The sequence below is a fragment of the Pogoniulus pusillus genome, chromosome 2 (assembly GCF_015220805.1).
Source record: "Pogoniulus pusillus isolate bPogPus1 chromosome 2, bPogPus1.pri, whole genome shotgun sequence".
In the NCBI taxonomy this organism is placed as follows: Eukaryota; Metazoa; Chordata; class Aves; order Piciformes; family Lybiidae; genus Pogoniulus; species Pogoniulus pusillus.
The window spans coordinates 8,955,975-8,973,527 of record NC_087265.1 but is presented as its reverse complement, the minus strand read 5'-3'; the positions used below and the strand labels follow the sequence as shown (position 1 = coordinate 8,973,527).

The window sequence follows — 17,553 nt, the reverse complement described above, 5'->3', positions numbered from 1 at the left end:
ACTGCTCTGTCAAGACTATCCTTAAGCTACAGTAGAAAACATCTATCAGTATTTACTCAAGGAGCCCATCTTTCAGTTTATAAAGGGATTGCAATTTGTGTACTTTGACCCCACTTGATTCCCAGGTGACTAATTTATTTTCAGGAACCCTTGAAAAGCTTGCTGAAACCTTGTGCTTGCTTTCTGGACACTTGCATGCTCTTTTTTCCCCACTGATACTTGAATAAAGTTTGAATAAGAACCCGACATGAGCAAACGTGCTAGTAGCCCGGAAGGCCAACTGTATCCTGGGCTGCATCTAAGGAAGCATGCTCAGCAGCACAGGTGACTTGATTCCTCTCCTCTATTCTGCTCTCTTGAGCACTGCATCCAGTTCTGGTGCCCCCTCATACAAGAGGGACATAAGGTTGCTGGAGCAGATCCAGAGGGCTGAAGAATCTCCCTTATGAGGACAGGCTGAGAGAGTTGGGGCTGTCCAGCCTGGAGAAGAAAAGTCTTCAGGGAGACCTTTGAGTGGCCTTCCAGTATTTGAAGGGAGCCTACAAGAAAGTCAGGAAGGATGAGAGGGAACAGACTGAAGCTTTAGGAGAGCAGATTTAAACTGGATATTAGAAAGGCATTCTTTAGAGTGGTGAGACATTGGAACAGGTTGTCCAGAGAAGTCGTAGCTGCCCCCTCCCTGAAGGTGTTCAAGACTAGGGTGAATGAGGTCTTGATCAATCTGGTCTAGTGGAAGGTGTCCCTGTGCAAGGCAAGGGGGTTGGATTTGGATGATGTTTAAGGGCCCTTCCAACCTAAACCATTCTATCAATCTACCAATTTTACAGCACCATCTGCTGCTTGTTTTTCAGTAGAGCAGTGGCTAAGCCAGAGAGAGAACACTCCTCCCCCTCTATGCAGCATACAGAACTGGGGAAGGTTCAGTAAAGAAAAGAAACAGAAAATAACTCCCCCTCAACTATCTCCTATGTGAAGAGCACTTGTTATCAGACAAAGACTGAAAGGAGCAAAGGGGCAAAGTAAACGAACAATACAGAATAACATGAAGCTGCTGCTGCTGCAGCTAGGTGGCAACTTTTAATTAGATGTATCATTTGCCAAAAATGCAGTCTATGAAAGAAATTAATGAAGTTACTGCAGGGAGAGTTAGTGACAAAAAGTTATGGCTCCTTCCACTCCTTAAATACACCTCGGCCTAAGTAAGCATAAAGATAAGGCATCTCTCTCCAAAGCTGGGAGACGCTAACACGAACAAGGCCTTACAAATGAGCTCCACTTCTGAACCTGCTTCAGAAGCAGTTATTTCTAATTCCATAACATAAAGCAAATACTTGAGAACAACAGAAATGTAAGCAAAACTTTCATATTAAAAATAGTAATAATTAAAAGGAAAAAATCTATAAACAAGCTTACAAATATGGTCTTAAAAACCCCTCATAAATGATGGATTTTCAATTCACTTACAAGGCAAGATATTCATCAAGATGGGAGTTTCTGACCTCTTGACTTAAAGCTTTGCTTTGGCCTTGGCTATTTCCTATTTTACATACACAACAGGAGAACACACATCTTTAGTCCATCTGAAAAGAAAGAGAAGCAATCAAAGTCTCTCATTATCTGTTACTGGAAATGAAAAAACTTCTCAGAAAACCAGCATCTGTTATCCTTGAAATTTAATCATCCTTTAGACACTAAACACTTGGATCACTACTTTTTCAGCCTCAAAACACAGGCATCAAAATAGCAACCCCACATATGACCGACAACAAATCCACCCCCAAACACCTCCAGACATTTAATGGTCTTTTATTTCTGTTAATAAGAAAAACAGTAGAAAATCTACAGCATAAAAGGTCTACTAAATACAATAGAAGAACAACGTAAATTTCATCTCATTTAGAACAGAAGCATCTACACAGCTTGATTCCAAGAAGAGCTACTGAATGACGCCTCTCTGCCTCTCAATGATGGCATTGAAATTGAGAATTAATAAGACTGTGTGGCATTTCTTTTAAAGCTTCCCAGGTATGCTCAGTGTAAATGAGCAATCATATACTGCTAACTGCACACTGGTGTGTTCCACAGTTAAGTATTCCTAAGTTTCAGGTGTTAGCAATACAGCAACCATTGCAAGAAAAGAATGTGTCTTCCAACACATAACCAGTCAGCTCTACAATCCACCTCTCAGCCCTTAGTCTTCCAGCAGGTAGTTTGGATTGACAACCAGGTATGGATCTTCATCAAATGTCTCCTCTTCACTGGATCCTCTCAGCCCTGACTGGGACAGTTCTATCAGAATGTGGTCCTGCAACAAATAAAAATTGGTATTCAAATAAGAACAGAAAGGTTTGTATGTATGTTTTGAAAGGCATCTTCTTTCACTGATGAACTGGCCCCTTCTCCCAATTAACTAACAACAAGACAAGCAGTAATGGCCTCAGGCTGTGACAGGGAAAGTTTAGCCTGGACATTAGGAAACATTCCTTTATTGAAAGAGTAGTCAGGCATTGGAACAGGTTGCCCAGGGAAGTGGTGGAGTCGCCATCCTTGGAGGTGTTCAAAAAATGAGTAGATGTGGCACTTCAGGGCATGGTGTAGTGGTCACAGAGGTGTTGGGTAAAAAGTTGGACTTTAAGTATGGAAAGACTTCTAAGGTCATCATGATTCCAAGAATTATTTAACCCTTCAAATTGTGAATGCCCTTTCTAATGCTAACAATTACATTCAGTGAAAACCTCCTACATCATATCATCTTGCTAGGAACACTGCCATCTAGTGCATTTATACCTTTAGAAATGAAAATATTTGTTTTCATACTTTTTCCTCCAAACTGCACTAGAGTCTCCATGACTTAAAGCTATCCACTGAATAATACATTCTTTGTGTTTCTGTATCCTAATGGAACTAACATCACAGATACATAGGAAAATGTCACTTCTATAGGGACATAATTTGGTACTTGAAACCTATACATGTCTCTAATATATTTCAGTGGTTTCTCTGTAATTATTTTTCACAGGTATTAAACAAAGGAGGTACATGCATCAACAACACAGAAGCAGAAAAGCTATTTCTCAAATTAGGCATGTACTCCATCAAAAATGAATCATTGCATTACAGAAGTTAATCCTCTTTTTCACTATCCAGACAACTCTATACCTACATAATGTGTAAGTCGGTGAATGATTTTCTCTATGATCTTCTTTTTATTTATTAGTTCTTCTTCAGATTCTATTTCAGATTCAATTTCCTTTAGATACCAATTAATAAGTTCACTCTTCTTCAGTGCTGAATCATCCTCTTCTGCAAAGAGAATAATGTGCACAAACAGAGCAGCAGTAAGACACCATACAAACAGAAGGAGAAAAGCATTTCTATGTTAATATTTACAGTGCTAAAGAGAGGAAGAGGTTTTTTTAAGATGCTTAAGAACCATCAGAGTGCCTTCTGTTTCTTCAATCATCATGTTTTGTACAGGAGGCTGTTGTGTGATGGTTTAATTGGAGATTCTTAGACTGAGAATTGAAGCTTTCAGTTCTATGCATCCAAGTAGCTTACACATTAAACACACAGCCTAACAACCACATCAGCCTTTGGCTGTAAGAAAAAATAGTTCTTGTATAACTATCCTCTAAGTAAGGGTAAAAGAAAATCACTGTTGCACAAAACCAAAGTCCTGTTCAGCATTCTGAACAGATGTTGTAGTCTCCAAACCCTTCCAAACCTTTATAGCACTGGTATATGCTATGACTGCTGCATGTTGTTGCAAGACCAGCCTCATTGAAACTGCAGTGTGTTTCACCTCCCCAGAAAGGATGCAGGCGTTTGGCATATGCTGGTTAAGTATATTCTAAGCTGTGGTTGCTGGCATACATTAAAACTTTTGCTATAGTTTTTAATTGCTGTTGACTCATAGCCAGAAATGCTACACATTCTTTTCTGAATCTGCTGTGTTAATATGCTCCCTGACTTACTGGATTTTGACAAATGACTAAAGATACCAGAGCTATAAAATCCAGTAAGTCTTATCTTCATTATCAGATGTAGCACAGCAACATGTGTACAGGTTCACATCTGAACTAACAAGTTTGGTGTCTCAGTAGGCACAACAATGCCAAGTGCAGCAGCATGAGACAGAGTCACAGCTGCACCCTGAACTCAGGGTCTTCTACCTTTTTAGCAAATTCTTACCTTCCTCTGCTTTCCTGAGGTGCAGCACCAGGAGATTAGAGATCCGTCGATACTCAGAGAAGCCCAATCTAAGAGAAGCTTTGGGTGCAGCATCCTTGTTTGCATCCTCAGAATGGCCATTGATCCCATTCACAAGACCATTGACACCATCTGGAGCTTCTGCTTCACCTGTTTGGACATATGCCCAGGTTTAAATCCTTTTAGCTGTTAAACAGTCTGAGTCACTTGAAAAGTGGTGCATTGACTAACCAGGTGAGTGGATTCAGAGGGAGACTGAAGTAGTAACAGACTTAAGGAGTCAAAATTTCTAGATTTTTCTTTATATTAAATGGGAAATAGGTGAGAAACTCAAGAGAGGCATAACCTTGTGGGAATGCAGTGTAAGAGAGAATCATAGCGAGCAGTGTATAAGCATTTGACCTTCATTCCCATGGCTTCAGGATGCCTCCCACAGGGAAGGAAAAACAGTGGGACATTTGGCTAAGGGGAAAAACAAGGCATGATTTATGTAAAAGACAAGGCTGTACTCACCTAGACTGTACTAATGTGCAAGTGTGTGCTCTGTGCTCAAGACTATACAAACATAGGCAGAGCCAACAATAAAGATCTCCAGTGGAGTTCACATTGAATTGTGTGGAGTCTGTGTCTTCCTGCTGGCATAATCTCAAACCAAGTAAGCTGTAAAAGCTGGAAGCACTTCTCCTTTGAAAAAAATCTATACAAATTACCATTAACTCCATCTTGGTCCTCTTGATCCTCCATTTGTTGTTCATCATCTTGGTCTAAATTGATGTCAGGAGTCTCAACTCTAATGATTGACTTATTTAAAAGCCTGAAAGCTTCCTTTACATGTTTTGGGTGAACCTGGGAAAGATTTGAAAAAACACAATTAGGTAGGCATAGTGGCTCCTCTAGTGTTAAAGACTCCTTTCCCCCTACCCAATAGCTCCAGAGACTCACCTCTAATGCTGACAAAGGGCCTTGCTACTCATCTGAGTAATCCTAAGAAGTAAAGACTCTCAAGTCAAATTATATCCCACTACAAATATTGAGTTCACACAAGCTTATGGAGAGAATAAGCAGCCTAATGAATCTTTGGTGGTAATGTGAAGTCAATGAAGTTTTCACTTAGGGCAGGAACATTTTGAAGAAAGATCAGTGGAGCACAAAACATGGATGATCTTAGAGGTCTCTTCCAACCTGGTTGATTCTATGATTCTAAAGAAATGGGTCTGAATAGAAACAACATGGAAAAAAAATCCATCCAGATGTAATGAGTCTTCTTTGGAACTGGAAAAACCACCACTAGAGCTATCCTCTTCCTCTTAAGCTGAATTTAAGGGAGTTCTTTTTTAGAACCCAACAATGTCCTTCTTACACAACCAGCAAGCATGTTTCTGTCACTGTATGTGTCATACAGCCCCTAGCCAACATTTCAGAAAGAATACAGAGTTTTAAAGCAGGGCCTAGATGGGTAACAGTCACACTATTTAACAGCTACACACTATACAATTCAAAGGTAGCTGAAGGGAAGAGAAGCTCAGGTCACAAATTCAGGTGCTTTTAGGGAGGTTCAGGTATTTTGATGACCTTTGACTCTTTAGACTGCAGATGGAAGAGAGCTCTGAGACAAACAAACTACACACAATTAGGAGAAACAACGCTAAGAGCCCTGGCTGATACCAAGTGATAACTGTTCTTCCTATTTGTCATGATTTGACAGGTAGCAAGCAGAGACCACTGATACCACAGTGATGAAAAAAAAAACAAAACTGAACATGTTCTCAGTTTGGACCAGTTTTTACAACAAATACCTTAAAAAGAGTATTTATGCCTTAACAAGCAAACAAAACCAAAACAAACAAAAAAACCCACCCACAACCCAAACCAAAACAGACTATGACCACATCACACAAGAAAACATGACCCAAGCTCCCTTACCCATAGGACTGACCTGCTGGAAAGCAGCTTCATGAAGAAGGACTTTGGAGTCCTAGTGGACAATAAATGACCCTCAGGACAGTAATGTGCCCATGCGGGTCCAAGAAGACCAATAGCACACTGGGGTGCATTAAGAAGAGTGTGACCAGCATGTTGAGGGAGGTTCTTCTCCCCCTCTACTTTGCCCTGGTGACAACACATCTGGAGTACTGTAACAGTTCAAGAGGGATAGGGATATACTAGAGTGTGTCCAAGTGAGAGCTATGAGGATGATTAAGGGAGTGGAATATCTATCTTATTAGGAAAGACTGAGAGACCTGAGACTGTTTGGAAAACAAAAGCCTGAGAGAAGATCTCATTAATGTTTACAAATATTTGAAGGGCATGTGTCAAGAAGGGGCCAGCCCCTTTTCAGTAGTGTTCTGTTATAGGATGAGGGGCAACTAGAACACAGGAAGTTCCATCTCAACATGAGAAAAAACTTTTTAACTGTAAGGGTGACAGAGAACTGGAGCAGGCTGCCCAGAGATGCTGTGGAGTCTCCTCTTAAGGCTTTCAAGGTCCATGTGGATGTGTTCCTGTGTGACCTGCCCTAGGTGACCCATCTCTTGTGTCCCCATCATAAGGAGGACACAGCTGTTAAGAGTGAACCCAAAGGAGGGCCGCAAAGATGGACCAAGGACTGGAAGAGCTCTGCTATGCGGATAGGCTGAAGGAACTGGGTTGGTCAGCATTGAGATGACTCCAGGAGGACCCTATAGCTGCTTTTCAATACCTGAAGTGATCCTACAGGAAGGCTGGAGGGGGACTCTTCATAAGGGTGCCTAGTGACAGGACAAGGGGGAATGGTTTTAAGCTGAGGGAGAGTAGGTTCAGACTGGATCTTAAGAATAAGTTCTTCAGTATCAGAGTGGTGACATTCTGGAATAGGTTGCCCAGAGAAGTTGTGGAGGTTTTCTCCCTGGGGGTGTACAAAACCATTTTATGATTCTATGATCCTGCTTTGGCAAGGGAATTGGACTCAATGATCTCTGGAATCCCTTCCAACCCCCACCATTCTATGATTTAAAGATGTACAATACCACACTCCAATTGCAAAGCCAGAACTCCCACCAGTTGTATAAAAACTTCTATAAACTTTCATCAAAGGCCAGGTACCTCATCACAGCAGTGCATACGGGCCATGGCTTCAGACAGCCGAATCATGCTCTCCAACTGGCGCACCGTGATCCTCCAGGATGACTTGGTCACTCCAGAGCCATCGCGCTGCCGTAGACGTTTATACTGCTCCACTATAAAGTCCTCTGACTCCTTAGATATCTTTGTAACATAAGGCAATGTGACAGTTAGCCATGTTACAAGTGTTAAAGTCCATTCTTCCTGCACCAGACTGTCAGTTCCCAGACTTTTCCATACTACCTACTGCTTTTCTCTGATAGAGTCTATGCTACACACATACTATAGATAAGTAGCAATCATACTATGTTCAAATTAGCTTGCAATAATGACTACAGTAACAATGATATTACAATAAGTACACTGATGTATTAATTACTTAACACTAGATATATGACCATTTCTGTTTCCCTGTTACACTGACTTGGCTCCAGGCATGCTTTCTGTCTCTCTGCTGGACTGCTCCATACCTTTTTACCTTTCATTCTGGATGCAAATACAAGCACAAGCACACGCTTGACATACCAACACTGACTACAGCCTTGTGTACATGCTTTTAAAGCTGAGTCTATCTGCATATACACAGAACCAGCTGGAAAACAAATTCCCAACCACATGGAAATGAAATAGGGAGTTTTCAAAACTATAAAGGAAAAATGTCTTTTCCTTCCACTTGAAAACTCTATTTAGAATAATGTCTGAAAAAAAAGTCAAATAAATCTAACACAGCCCAGCCAAGCTGCTATTTAGATAGATCACAAAAATGTGCACTTAGAACAATTTTCTGTGTTCTGTATTTTAGCAAAAAGAAAGCAAAGAAATATTGAGGAACACTACCCTTTTAAAACAAAGGCAAGCAGCAAGTCAGTAAGGTACAAAAATCTCTGCAGAAGCTGTATGGAATAAGCTGTGTCCTTGAGGCATAAGGAAACTATGAAAGAACTCTTCATTCATTTTATGCAGAGGTTAAGAACTGCCACTAAAGTTAAGACTACTAAAGTATGAGTTATTTAGTATAGCAGTTAAGATTATTGATGTAACAGTCTCAGCAGGGCTGTGTGAGTTTCTGGAGTTCAAAAACTGGAGTAGATGGCTCCAAAATATGCTGTATTTCTAGGCATTATTGTAGTTCATGCCTTTATTCCTTGAGAGCACTATAGTAATTGTCTTTGCATTGGCTGGAAAAGCACATGCTACAGAGAGACTACTCCTTTGGACCTACTCATACAGAGCAACTTATACAGGAAAGTAGAATTACCTTTGGTTTAAACTGCCTTGCAAACAGTAGGTACCTTCTGATGTCATCTAATGAATAGACACGATCAACAGATTCTTCCACTCTGGAATGCAGATCCACTATGCGTCTGGCGATGGCATAATCTGTGACCTAGGATATCATTGTTCTGTCAGATCATTTCCATGTCTCCCCAACATCCAAATAGCAGCAGTATTCTTCCTTCCCATTCCCCTCCCTCACTTGCACTCCTCCTGGCAAAGCTGGTCTTGTCAGAAGCCAAGCTTTCTGCCTGAAGAATGGAGGTTTTTTATACAAGAAAATATATCAGAAAAGGGATAAAAGGTAGTTTTAGGATTTATAACATCTTGGAACCCTCCTGGGCTACAAGCAAGACAGAGAACTGGCAGACAGCAGCATTCTGAAGTGTGGGAACTGCTTTTTTCTTTTTCAGCCTACTGTCTCTTTCATCAGCCCCTTCCCAAACAGATAATCATTCTGGGCAAAGCAGCACAGAGAACAGTGCTGAACCAACAATAATCTCTGCATCTCACCCCTTCCCAAGGCAAACACCACATAAACAGCTGGTGGCAGTCTCAGCCTTAGTGACCAGCCATTTGTAAAAATGACTAATGGTATTAAGTTTGCAGGTCAAATTGCCACAGGATGAGAAGGCAGTATCCTTGTATTCAGCAGTGTGCTCCAATTTGTACTGCCAGCTTCTAACTTCGCTGACAGAAGCACAAGCAAGATGCTCTTACAAGATCAGCTTCACCTAAGAGTTCAGAGGGCCATCGAGATGGTCAGAAGGCAGAAGCACATGATGTATGAGGAGAGGTTGAAAGAGCTAGGTTTGTTCAGCTTGAAAAGAAACTACTTCATGGGCAACCATGGATGTGATGGAGCCAAGTTGTTCTTAGAAGCAGACTGACAAGGGGCAACAAGTGAACCATGAGAAATTCTGAGTAGCTATAGGCTTTGGTTTTTTTTAAATACAAGAGAGCTGTCAAACACTACAGTGGGGGACTAAGAGAGGCTGCAGAATCTCCATTCTTAGAGATACTCAAAACTCACCAGGTCAAAATCTTGGCAACCTGACCCACTGAGCATGAGGTTAGACTACTGAACACCAGAGGTCATTTCTGACATACATTATTCTACAGTTCCTTAAAACTTACCTCATTGCATTCATCCACAAGGATAAAGAAGAGATCAAAGCGAGACATGATGGGAGCTGACAGGTTTATATTCTGTTTCAGTGACTTGGATCTGTCATAGCGCCCACCAACTGGGTTTGCTGCAGCCAAAATGGAGGTCCTGGCATTCAGGGTAGCCTAACAATGGGGATAAAAAAAAGTAATTAAATAGTACCCTCTGTGTCCATTTGCTCAACCAAGTCATAGCAATTCAAATGGGTCAACACATGTTTTAGACAGAGTTTCATTGGAGGTACTACAACCACCACTCCTCAGAAGAGCTCAAACTTCTAAGCAGCCTTTTATAAGCAGCTCTCTGCCACAAGACACAGTTTGATGAATCAATACTTTAATGTTGTAACACTGTTGCAAACGATACTGAAACAAGCCCTTGTATCTGCTTTGCACAATACCCTGTTTTTCATAGTGAAAACACCATCTTTACTTGTACAAACACACACATCTAGACCCTCTTTCAGGGTTACTTCATGGTGAGGATTTTTCCACTTTGTGTTTACTGTCCACAATTGGATCTTTTTCCTTTCAGTAACATTTCTGATCTTTTTTGGGGGCATGTGGCACAAAAACTTTTCAAGCATATGATCTCTGTCCTGCCACAGTGAGGTAGCTGAAGAGCTGACAAAAAAAGTCTTACAGATGACACTAGATCAGTGATTGCGAAAAGCAGCCGAGTGATAGATGCAGCCTACACAACCTAAGTAACAGTGCAAGATACCTTTACTCCTGCTTTAGTAATGGATATAGTCTGCTGCTCCATGGCTTCATGAATGGCTACTTGATCCCGTACATCCATTTTGTCAAACTCATCAATACAACAAACCCCCTGCAATGGAAAAATAAATAACCAAAGTCACCCAAATTTAGTCACTTTTGAAAAGACAATTTGGGGCTCTTCATCACTAACCAAAAACATTTCAGGGATGCAGAAAATTCTCTAGTTCCTGGACTCACATTATCTGCCAGCATCAGTGCTCCAGCTTCAATGACAAATTCATGAGACTCCTCATCTTTTACAACAGCTGCTGTTAGACCAGCTGCACTGGAGGCTTTCCCACTGGTGTACACAGCACGAGGGCTGAACTCATCCACATGTCTATGGAGAAGTTAACAGTGAGGAACAAGGTGTAAAAGTGAGATTAAAACCTGCAAAACCAAGGTAACTGAAATGTAGTGCTACTTTCAACCTCTTAGGCCAGGACTTGTTCCTTCCTTCAGGAAGCAAATATTGAGGTAGGCCCTCCCACCTCTGCTGATGTTTGTGTCAGCCTTGGAAATTCTTCCTTATCTAGCTGCTCGCTATCACTGGTCTGTTATTTACTTGCGATTACACTAGCAGAAAAAAATAATCCTGACCTCCTCCCACAAGTTTTCTGCTGACTTCAGTAGCTAATGCTTACAGGTCAGGTAAATGTCAGCACAAAGAGTAAATGGTTTCTCAGCAGGAAGCAGTGAGACTGACCACAGGCAGCCCAAAGCAGCTTTTGTGGTGCCTCTACATGTCTGAGCTGCAGCATGTGGTGCAAGGCTCAGTTTCATGGAGAACAAAGCAGAGGTAAATAAACATCATGATAAAACATAAACATATTAAGTAGAACTTCCAGTTAAAAAAGCATTATAAGGTGTAGCATAGAACATAATTATTTAATATTTATTTTTCAGGACTAATAGTTTTCTACTTGTTCAAAGTGTTGGCACCCACCAATTTAGACTAGGTTAAAATAGAGGAAAAGTTAATCATTACTTCATCTGTCTCTGTTATTTTAAAATGTGCAATAGATTTTGTATTTTTAACACTCAATGACTTCTGAGAAGATTTGGAAATTCATAGTTTTATTACTATGTAAAGGACTACAATGAAAAAAAAATAATTCATTCTTTGCTATTACCACAGGGGCTGGTTGAGTTTCAGCCCTATTTAAATACTTCAATCACATCCAAACAACTACTGGAAAACATTCTTAAGCATTTTACTTCCCTTTCCTCTGTTTAGTACCTAAAAAGCACAGTGCATATTTATAGCTCTAGTCACACTGGGCAGTATTTAAATACTGAGCTTTAATGAGATGCTTACTTTAGAAACTGACTCTTGGCTGTACTTGGATCACCAACAACACAAACATTGATGTCCCCACGCAGTGAAGTGCCTTCTGAAGTGGTCTTAGGAACTCCTCCAAAAAGCATCAGCAGGACTCCTCGTTTCACTTCATCATTACCTGTCCCAGAAAAGACAGTTAACTAAAACACTTGAAGAAAACTCCACATTTTTCCTACTTAAAACAACTTCAACCCACTAGAATTCTAGGCAGATTCTGAGTGTATGTGCCCAAATGCTCTCTATTCCCTAAACACCCACTAGAACTGCGTTCATGTGCTTAACAGATTCAAAGAATGACCCAGAAAGGGACTCAATTTCTTCATGTTACAGTGGTTCAGAACACAGAGCTGATCAGAGTTTTTAGAGATAATGAATCTAAGTATTCAGAGCAGCTCTCAGACAGACAACTGCAAATACACACACACACACATGCATACACAACAGCACGCCAGTATTCAAAACCCTGAAATCTTTCAAAGGAAACTCATATAAAACAGATCCAACTGTTAGCTGTAAGGGTTAGTAGTAGATCAGCCAATAGCAAAATCAACCATTTTGGTCTTCCAGGCCTTAGTGATTAAAGCCAACAAGCACTCAGGAAACAGATCCTCCCTTTCTAGCGTAACTAGTGGTAGCTGGAACAGGGTTTCCAAGCTTTCCCAAAATGGCACCACAGGGACAGCAAAAAGCATGAATATTTTCACAGTTGAAATCTTTCCCCTCTGAAACAACAACTAGACTCTTACCATGGATAGTGGGGAAGAGGCTGGTACACAGGTTATGGTAAAGGTTCTTATCTTGGCTCATTTCAAAAACTTTTTCCCACTCTTTCACAGACATTTGGTTTTTAATGCTTTCTGCAGTCTGTTCTTCATCTCGGAGCTCTTTTCCACCAAACTTAACAAAGAAAATTAAAAATACATTAAAAAAAGCAGTAGCATGGTCACTACTGAATGTCAAGTACTGCAGTCAGGTTGCAAAACCTTGCTCTATAAGCTGACCTTAGGCTAAAGAATTTCATCACCTTATACTTTAAAAACAAATAGACAGTTTCCTGGGAGGCAAAAAGCAGTGGAGAGTAACTTCATTTAGTGATAAAAACACAAGAGATGCTTATCAAGATAAGAGTAAATCAGTACAGTGTCCTTTAGCTAGATTTTGCCTTTGTAAGCACTCTTTATTAACTGGAATTTACAGGGTCTTCCATTACTCTGGAATGAGGCAGGAAAGTTCAATACCCAGAAGATACAGATGCCATTTTTATCCTATAATTAAGTCAATCTGACAGCAGAATTCTAGATTAAAGTATCATACCGTGCTAAAACCCAGACATAGTCAGTACTTTTTATTATGTAGTAGCAACATCCCAAGATGTTACGTGCTAAACTAGAGGGAACAAGAAAAAAATCAACTGTTTTCCCCATGACAAAATAAAGCAAGAGGAGGAAAAGGAAACACAGCAGAAATGGATGAAAGCTGAATGGAAATAAATGTGCCAGTTAGCTCTTTAGAATAAACTGATAACGTTGGCAAATAACCACATTTGTGAAAGCTGCTGTGAGCAATAAAGACAACCAAAACCACTTGGTAACCAAATCCATCAGAATATAAAGACAGTCCAAGACACAGGAAGGTGGCACACATACATATTCAACGCTTGACCCATTCTCACTCCCATTTTGAGGTAAAACCATGCAGACCAGGAATCATCAACACCTTTACAACTAGTTTCTTTCCAGACTCACCCGTGGATTTGTCGGTGCAACGTAACAAGCTAGAAAGACCAGCTTATAGGATAGCTCTCTGACGCCAAGGGCACGAAGTCCTCGGATGCCTTCAGTTTCGTAGCCCTCTGTCCCACTCAACCGGGCGCTGGTTTCTGCGCGCACCCCTGCCATCAGAGTGGGAGTCAGAACAGCGGCTCCCAACGCAAGCAGGAGGGACAGGTCATGGAGGCCGCGAGCAGTAGCAACCAACCTGGTGTTGCGAGCTGGGACACATCAGGCACAACAATCAGCGACCCAGTGAAGTCACATTTGTCACCTGCCTGAGCAGACTCCACTGCCTCTGCACGCAGGATCACCTCCATGCTGCGAGGAATGCTGCCGCGAGGCAGCTCAGCCTGCGTCTCCTGGATGCGAACCTAGGGGAGGTGGAAATGTTGAGCACTGCTTCAAAAGCTAAGCTGCCAATAAACATACTAAGTATCATTAGAATGCTGCGATCCATGTCAACTGCGAAATTCCTCTTACAGCAAGACAAACCAAAAGTCCTTTCAGTAATGAGTACCTAAGGAGTCTTGGAGAAACTTCAGAGGGGAGCCACAATGACAATTCTGAGGGTTAGGAAAAGCAATTTGAAGACTCCAGCTAATGTGACTGACCCAAAATGTTACTGAAGGATGTGAAGTGAGTAGGATTTGGTACAGTAAATGAACTGAGAAGACTAAATCAAAACAAACACACATGATGTACCCTGCAACACAAGACTAAAAACGGCTCAAATATCTGGGTTTTCAGTGGCTTGCTTAGGCAACAAATGTCAAACAGCAAAACTGCTTTGAAACTATGCATCATTTCCCACATTTAAACATAACCCTCCCAGAGAAAGAAAATGGCAGAAATTCCAGTGCCTCTTCTTAAGGTCTTTTCTTGATGCTGACGGAACCAAAATTAACTGTCCTCAACATGCAGCAGGATAAACAACACCTTTTAAGTACCATGCAAACATTCCTATTTGTCACTGGTTCTGTCTGTGTTTAGCTCTTACCTGGGACTAAACCAGAGCAGAGGCTGAAAAGAAAGTTGATTTAATGAAACAGCCAAATCAATACCAATGCCAATATAAAGTACACAAAGCTAAATTCAGCGTAGCAAACTCCTCTTTTCATACTGAGTGTGAGGTTTATAGTCTGGGATACACCTGTAGCCAGCTCAGGGCAGCTATCCTGGCTGACTCCAAACAACTGATGGCCTTCAGCCCACAGCAAGCCTTTGTCCCTGCAATACCAGCACAGTCCCCCAACTTGACTACTGTACCTTTTGGAAATCAACAAATCTTGATTTGTTTGTGTCCAGCAGGAATCTCCTTCTGTTGGCACAGACTGGGTTTCTGCAGATGTTTGGCTGTGTGTATTTAAATTGCTGCTCCACATCTTTAATCACTGTCTGACAGTCGAGGCACAGGAAGGTTCCACTCACAAGCTCAGGGTGGACTGGGTGGGTACGTACTACCTGTCCGCTGATACGTGTCAGGGAGCCAATTTTTGCTGATGTCAGTTCTCTAATTCTGTTTAAAAAAGAAATTTGTAAGGTTCAAAATCTTGAGTTGACATTTTCAGGCCCAGAGTACTGCCCAAATACTAAGATGCCACACAGCTCCTTTCAGTCCCTGACTAAACAGTTGTAAACAGACAAAAGAAACAAAAGTTCTTAGAATATATTATAACGTCATAATTTTACTAACATTTTAGATTAATTCTGAAGTTCAACCCAAAAGTTTCTTCACTGGTACTTCAAAAGCAACATAGCCTTTTCTTTAATTAGAGAAGACACATTTGTTTGTGGAATATGATGAATGCAAGTACCTGAGTAAGATTCAGAAATAAATAACTGTTTTAAAAAGGCATCCTGCACAAGATCAGTCAACTTCTCAACTGTCTTAGTCAAATGCATGTTTTCCCAGTAGTACAAATGCACAAGTTTCTGGAATTAAAAATCATCTTACTTGTGTCTGGTAGGTAGGTCTTGGAATGCAACATAGAAGTCTTTGTTTGAAGGAACATTTCCATGGTCCCTGGCAAAAATCTTTACTGCACGGCAGAGGTAAGGATAAACCCTGAAACAGAGGAAAGAAGTCTATCAAAATGCCTTATTTGCTTCACACCACATCAAAGGCTTGGACTGTGCATCTCTAGGTTCTGGCTTTCACTGCCACATGATGCAAGAACACACAAAAATTAATCCAAATATGAGAGGACTGCATAATAATCCAATTTTACATTATCTGAAAACAGTCTCATTTTATGACACTTTTAGCCTTGCATTAAGAAGTAGATACTCAAAATAAGCCAGTGACTTATTAAAATATTTTCAGAACAAAAAGTTTTAGAGTTTATTCTGTATCCTCCTACTAACCATCATAACTTATTTACTAGGCTAAATGCCTAGTTAACTAATGTTTTCCTGAGAGGAATCCATTAAGATATAAACAAAAAGTAAATAGAAGTATTCTCAGGACACAGAAAGCAGATAAACCACTCAGTTTTCACTTAACACTTAGGACACTATGGGCCTGAGACGACCTGTGGGCTAAGCGATGCTGCTGTGATCGCCACATTTTACCTGTAAAATTCCTCCTGAACAGTGGTAGAAAGCTGCTGATTGAACTGCTCCAAATCTGCAAAGCTGACGATCAATGTGTTTCGCTCTGGACGAATCAGTTCCTCGGCATCACGCAGGTATTTGACCTCCCCATCGCTGTTCTGAAACCTGGAAGTGGTTCAGGAAAAGGATCACACACGTTACAGAGCATGCAAGAGAACAGCAGCACCCTACATTCCTTTGCAAACATCTCTTCCAACAATACTTCTCCTGCCCCCCTTGCTAATCCATTCTGAAAAAAGCCCAGCACAGAACACCGGATCTGCAATTCATACAGGTAGTCTGAAACACTGAACTTTACTTATGGTTTACCAATGACTTTGCACCAACAAAACGGGTTTGGCTTTATGTTCCTCATGGTGATGTTAATAGGTTCCTTGCTTGTAACTGAAGAGTCCCTCGGGAAGCAAAAGGTTGGGAGTCTGACATACTACGGTGTAACGAAGCCGCCAAAGGCATCCGCAACCTGGCTGTCACAAAACAGGCTGGATGCGCCTGCCAAAGTCCCCCCAAAACCCGCCTAGGAAGGGAGGCGGCACTGCACTCCCCAGAGACCCCTCAGCGGCGAGCCCAGGCAACCCGAGAGCTTTCCTGACTGACACACGCGGGGCTGTTGCTGCAGGCCCCGACGGAATCTCAACCTCGCCAAATGGCGGCCCCTCCTGTGAGGCGCTGGCGGCCCGCCGCCGCCTCCTGACAGCCCTGTCCCCCGTACTCACTCTTCTAAAAAGTCCTGGAACAACTTCTGGCATTTCTCGGCCACCTCATCGCGGAGCTGCTGGTGCTGCTGAGTTGCACCCGTGTCCCCCACCGCTACCGCCAGATCCATCCCGGCTACCGCTACTGCTGCAGCTGTCTCAGCGTCAGCCCGGCCGCGAGCCCGTTCGCGCCACAGCACACCCCGCGTGCGCTGCCGCGCCGGCCAATCAGCGGGCGCAGGCCCGCTAAGCCTCGCCGCGCCGGCCAATCAGCGGGCGCCATTCCGATAGGCCTCGCCGCGCCGGCCAATCGGCGGCCGCGAGCCCCCAGAGCACTGCCTCGCGGCCCCCTCTCGGCCCTCCCTTCTCGGCCGTTTTCGCGCCAAAGGCGCGGCGCAGCTTGGCGGTCATTGGTCGTGCCTGGCAAGGCGGCGGGGCCTTGGGGGTGAGGCTGTAGTGTGGGGCTGGCTTAGGCTGGTGGCGGCTGCTTCTGTCAGTGAAGCTTCAAGCCTGCGGTCGAGGAGGAAGATGTGCCATAAGCATATAGCTGTTTGCTTTTAGTGGCTTCATCTTGGTCTCGATCGGCAGTCAACTTTCGCAGGGTGCTAGGCCTGCAAAA

At 42.2% G+C, this 17,553-nt stretch overlaps 1 protein-coding gene across 1 annotated transcript; it reads right to left on the bottom strand.

Annotated features, from left to right (window-relative positions):
* Positions 1-1,656: 1,656 nt before the first annotated feature.
* Positions 1,657-17,115, bottom strand: MCM6 (minichromosome maintenance complex component 6). The gene is made up of 17 exons (XM_064155723.1): positions 16,956-17,115; positions 16,198-16,344; positions 15,581-15,691; positions 14,893-15,142; positions 13,832-13,997; positions 13,600-13,745; positions 12,601-12,751; positions 11,831-11,972; positions 10,711-10,852; positions 10,475-10,582; positions 9,721-9,876; positions 8,567-8,695; positions 7,291-7,452; positions 4,920-5,055; positions 4,192-4,359; positions 3,164-3,303; positions 1,657-2,305 (listed from the first exon to the last, which is right to left on the bottom strand). The coding sequence occupies exons 1-17, from the start codon at positions 17,063-17,065 to the stop codon at positions 2,192-2,194; spliced, it is 2,478 nt and encodes an 825-aa protein (XP_064011793.1). The 5' UTR covers positions 17,066-17,115; the 3' UTR covers positions 1,657-2,191.
* Between the last annotated feature and the right edge of the window lie 438 nt (positions 17,116-17,553).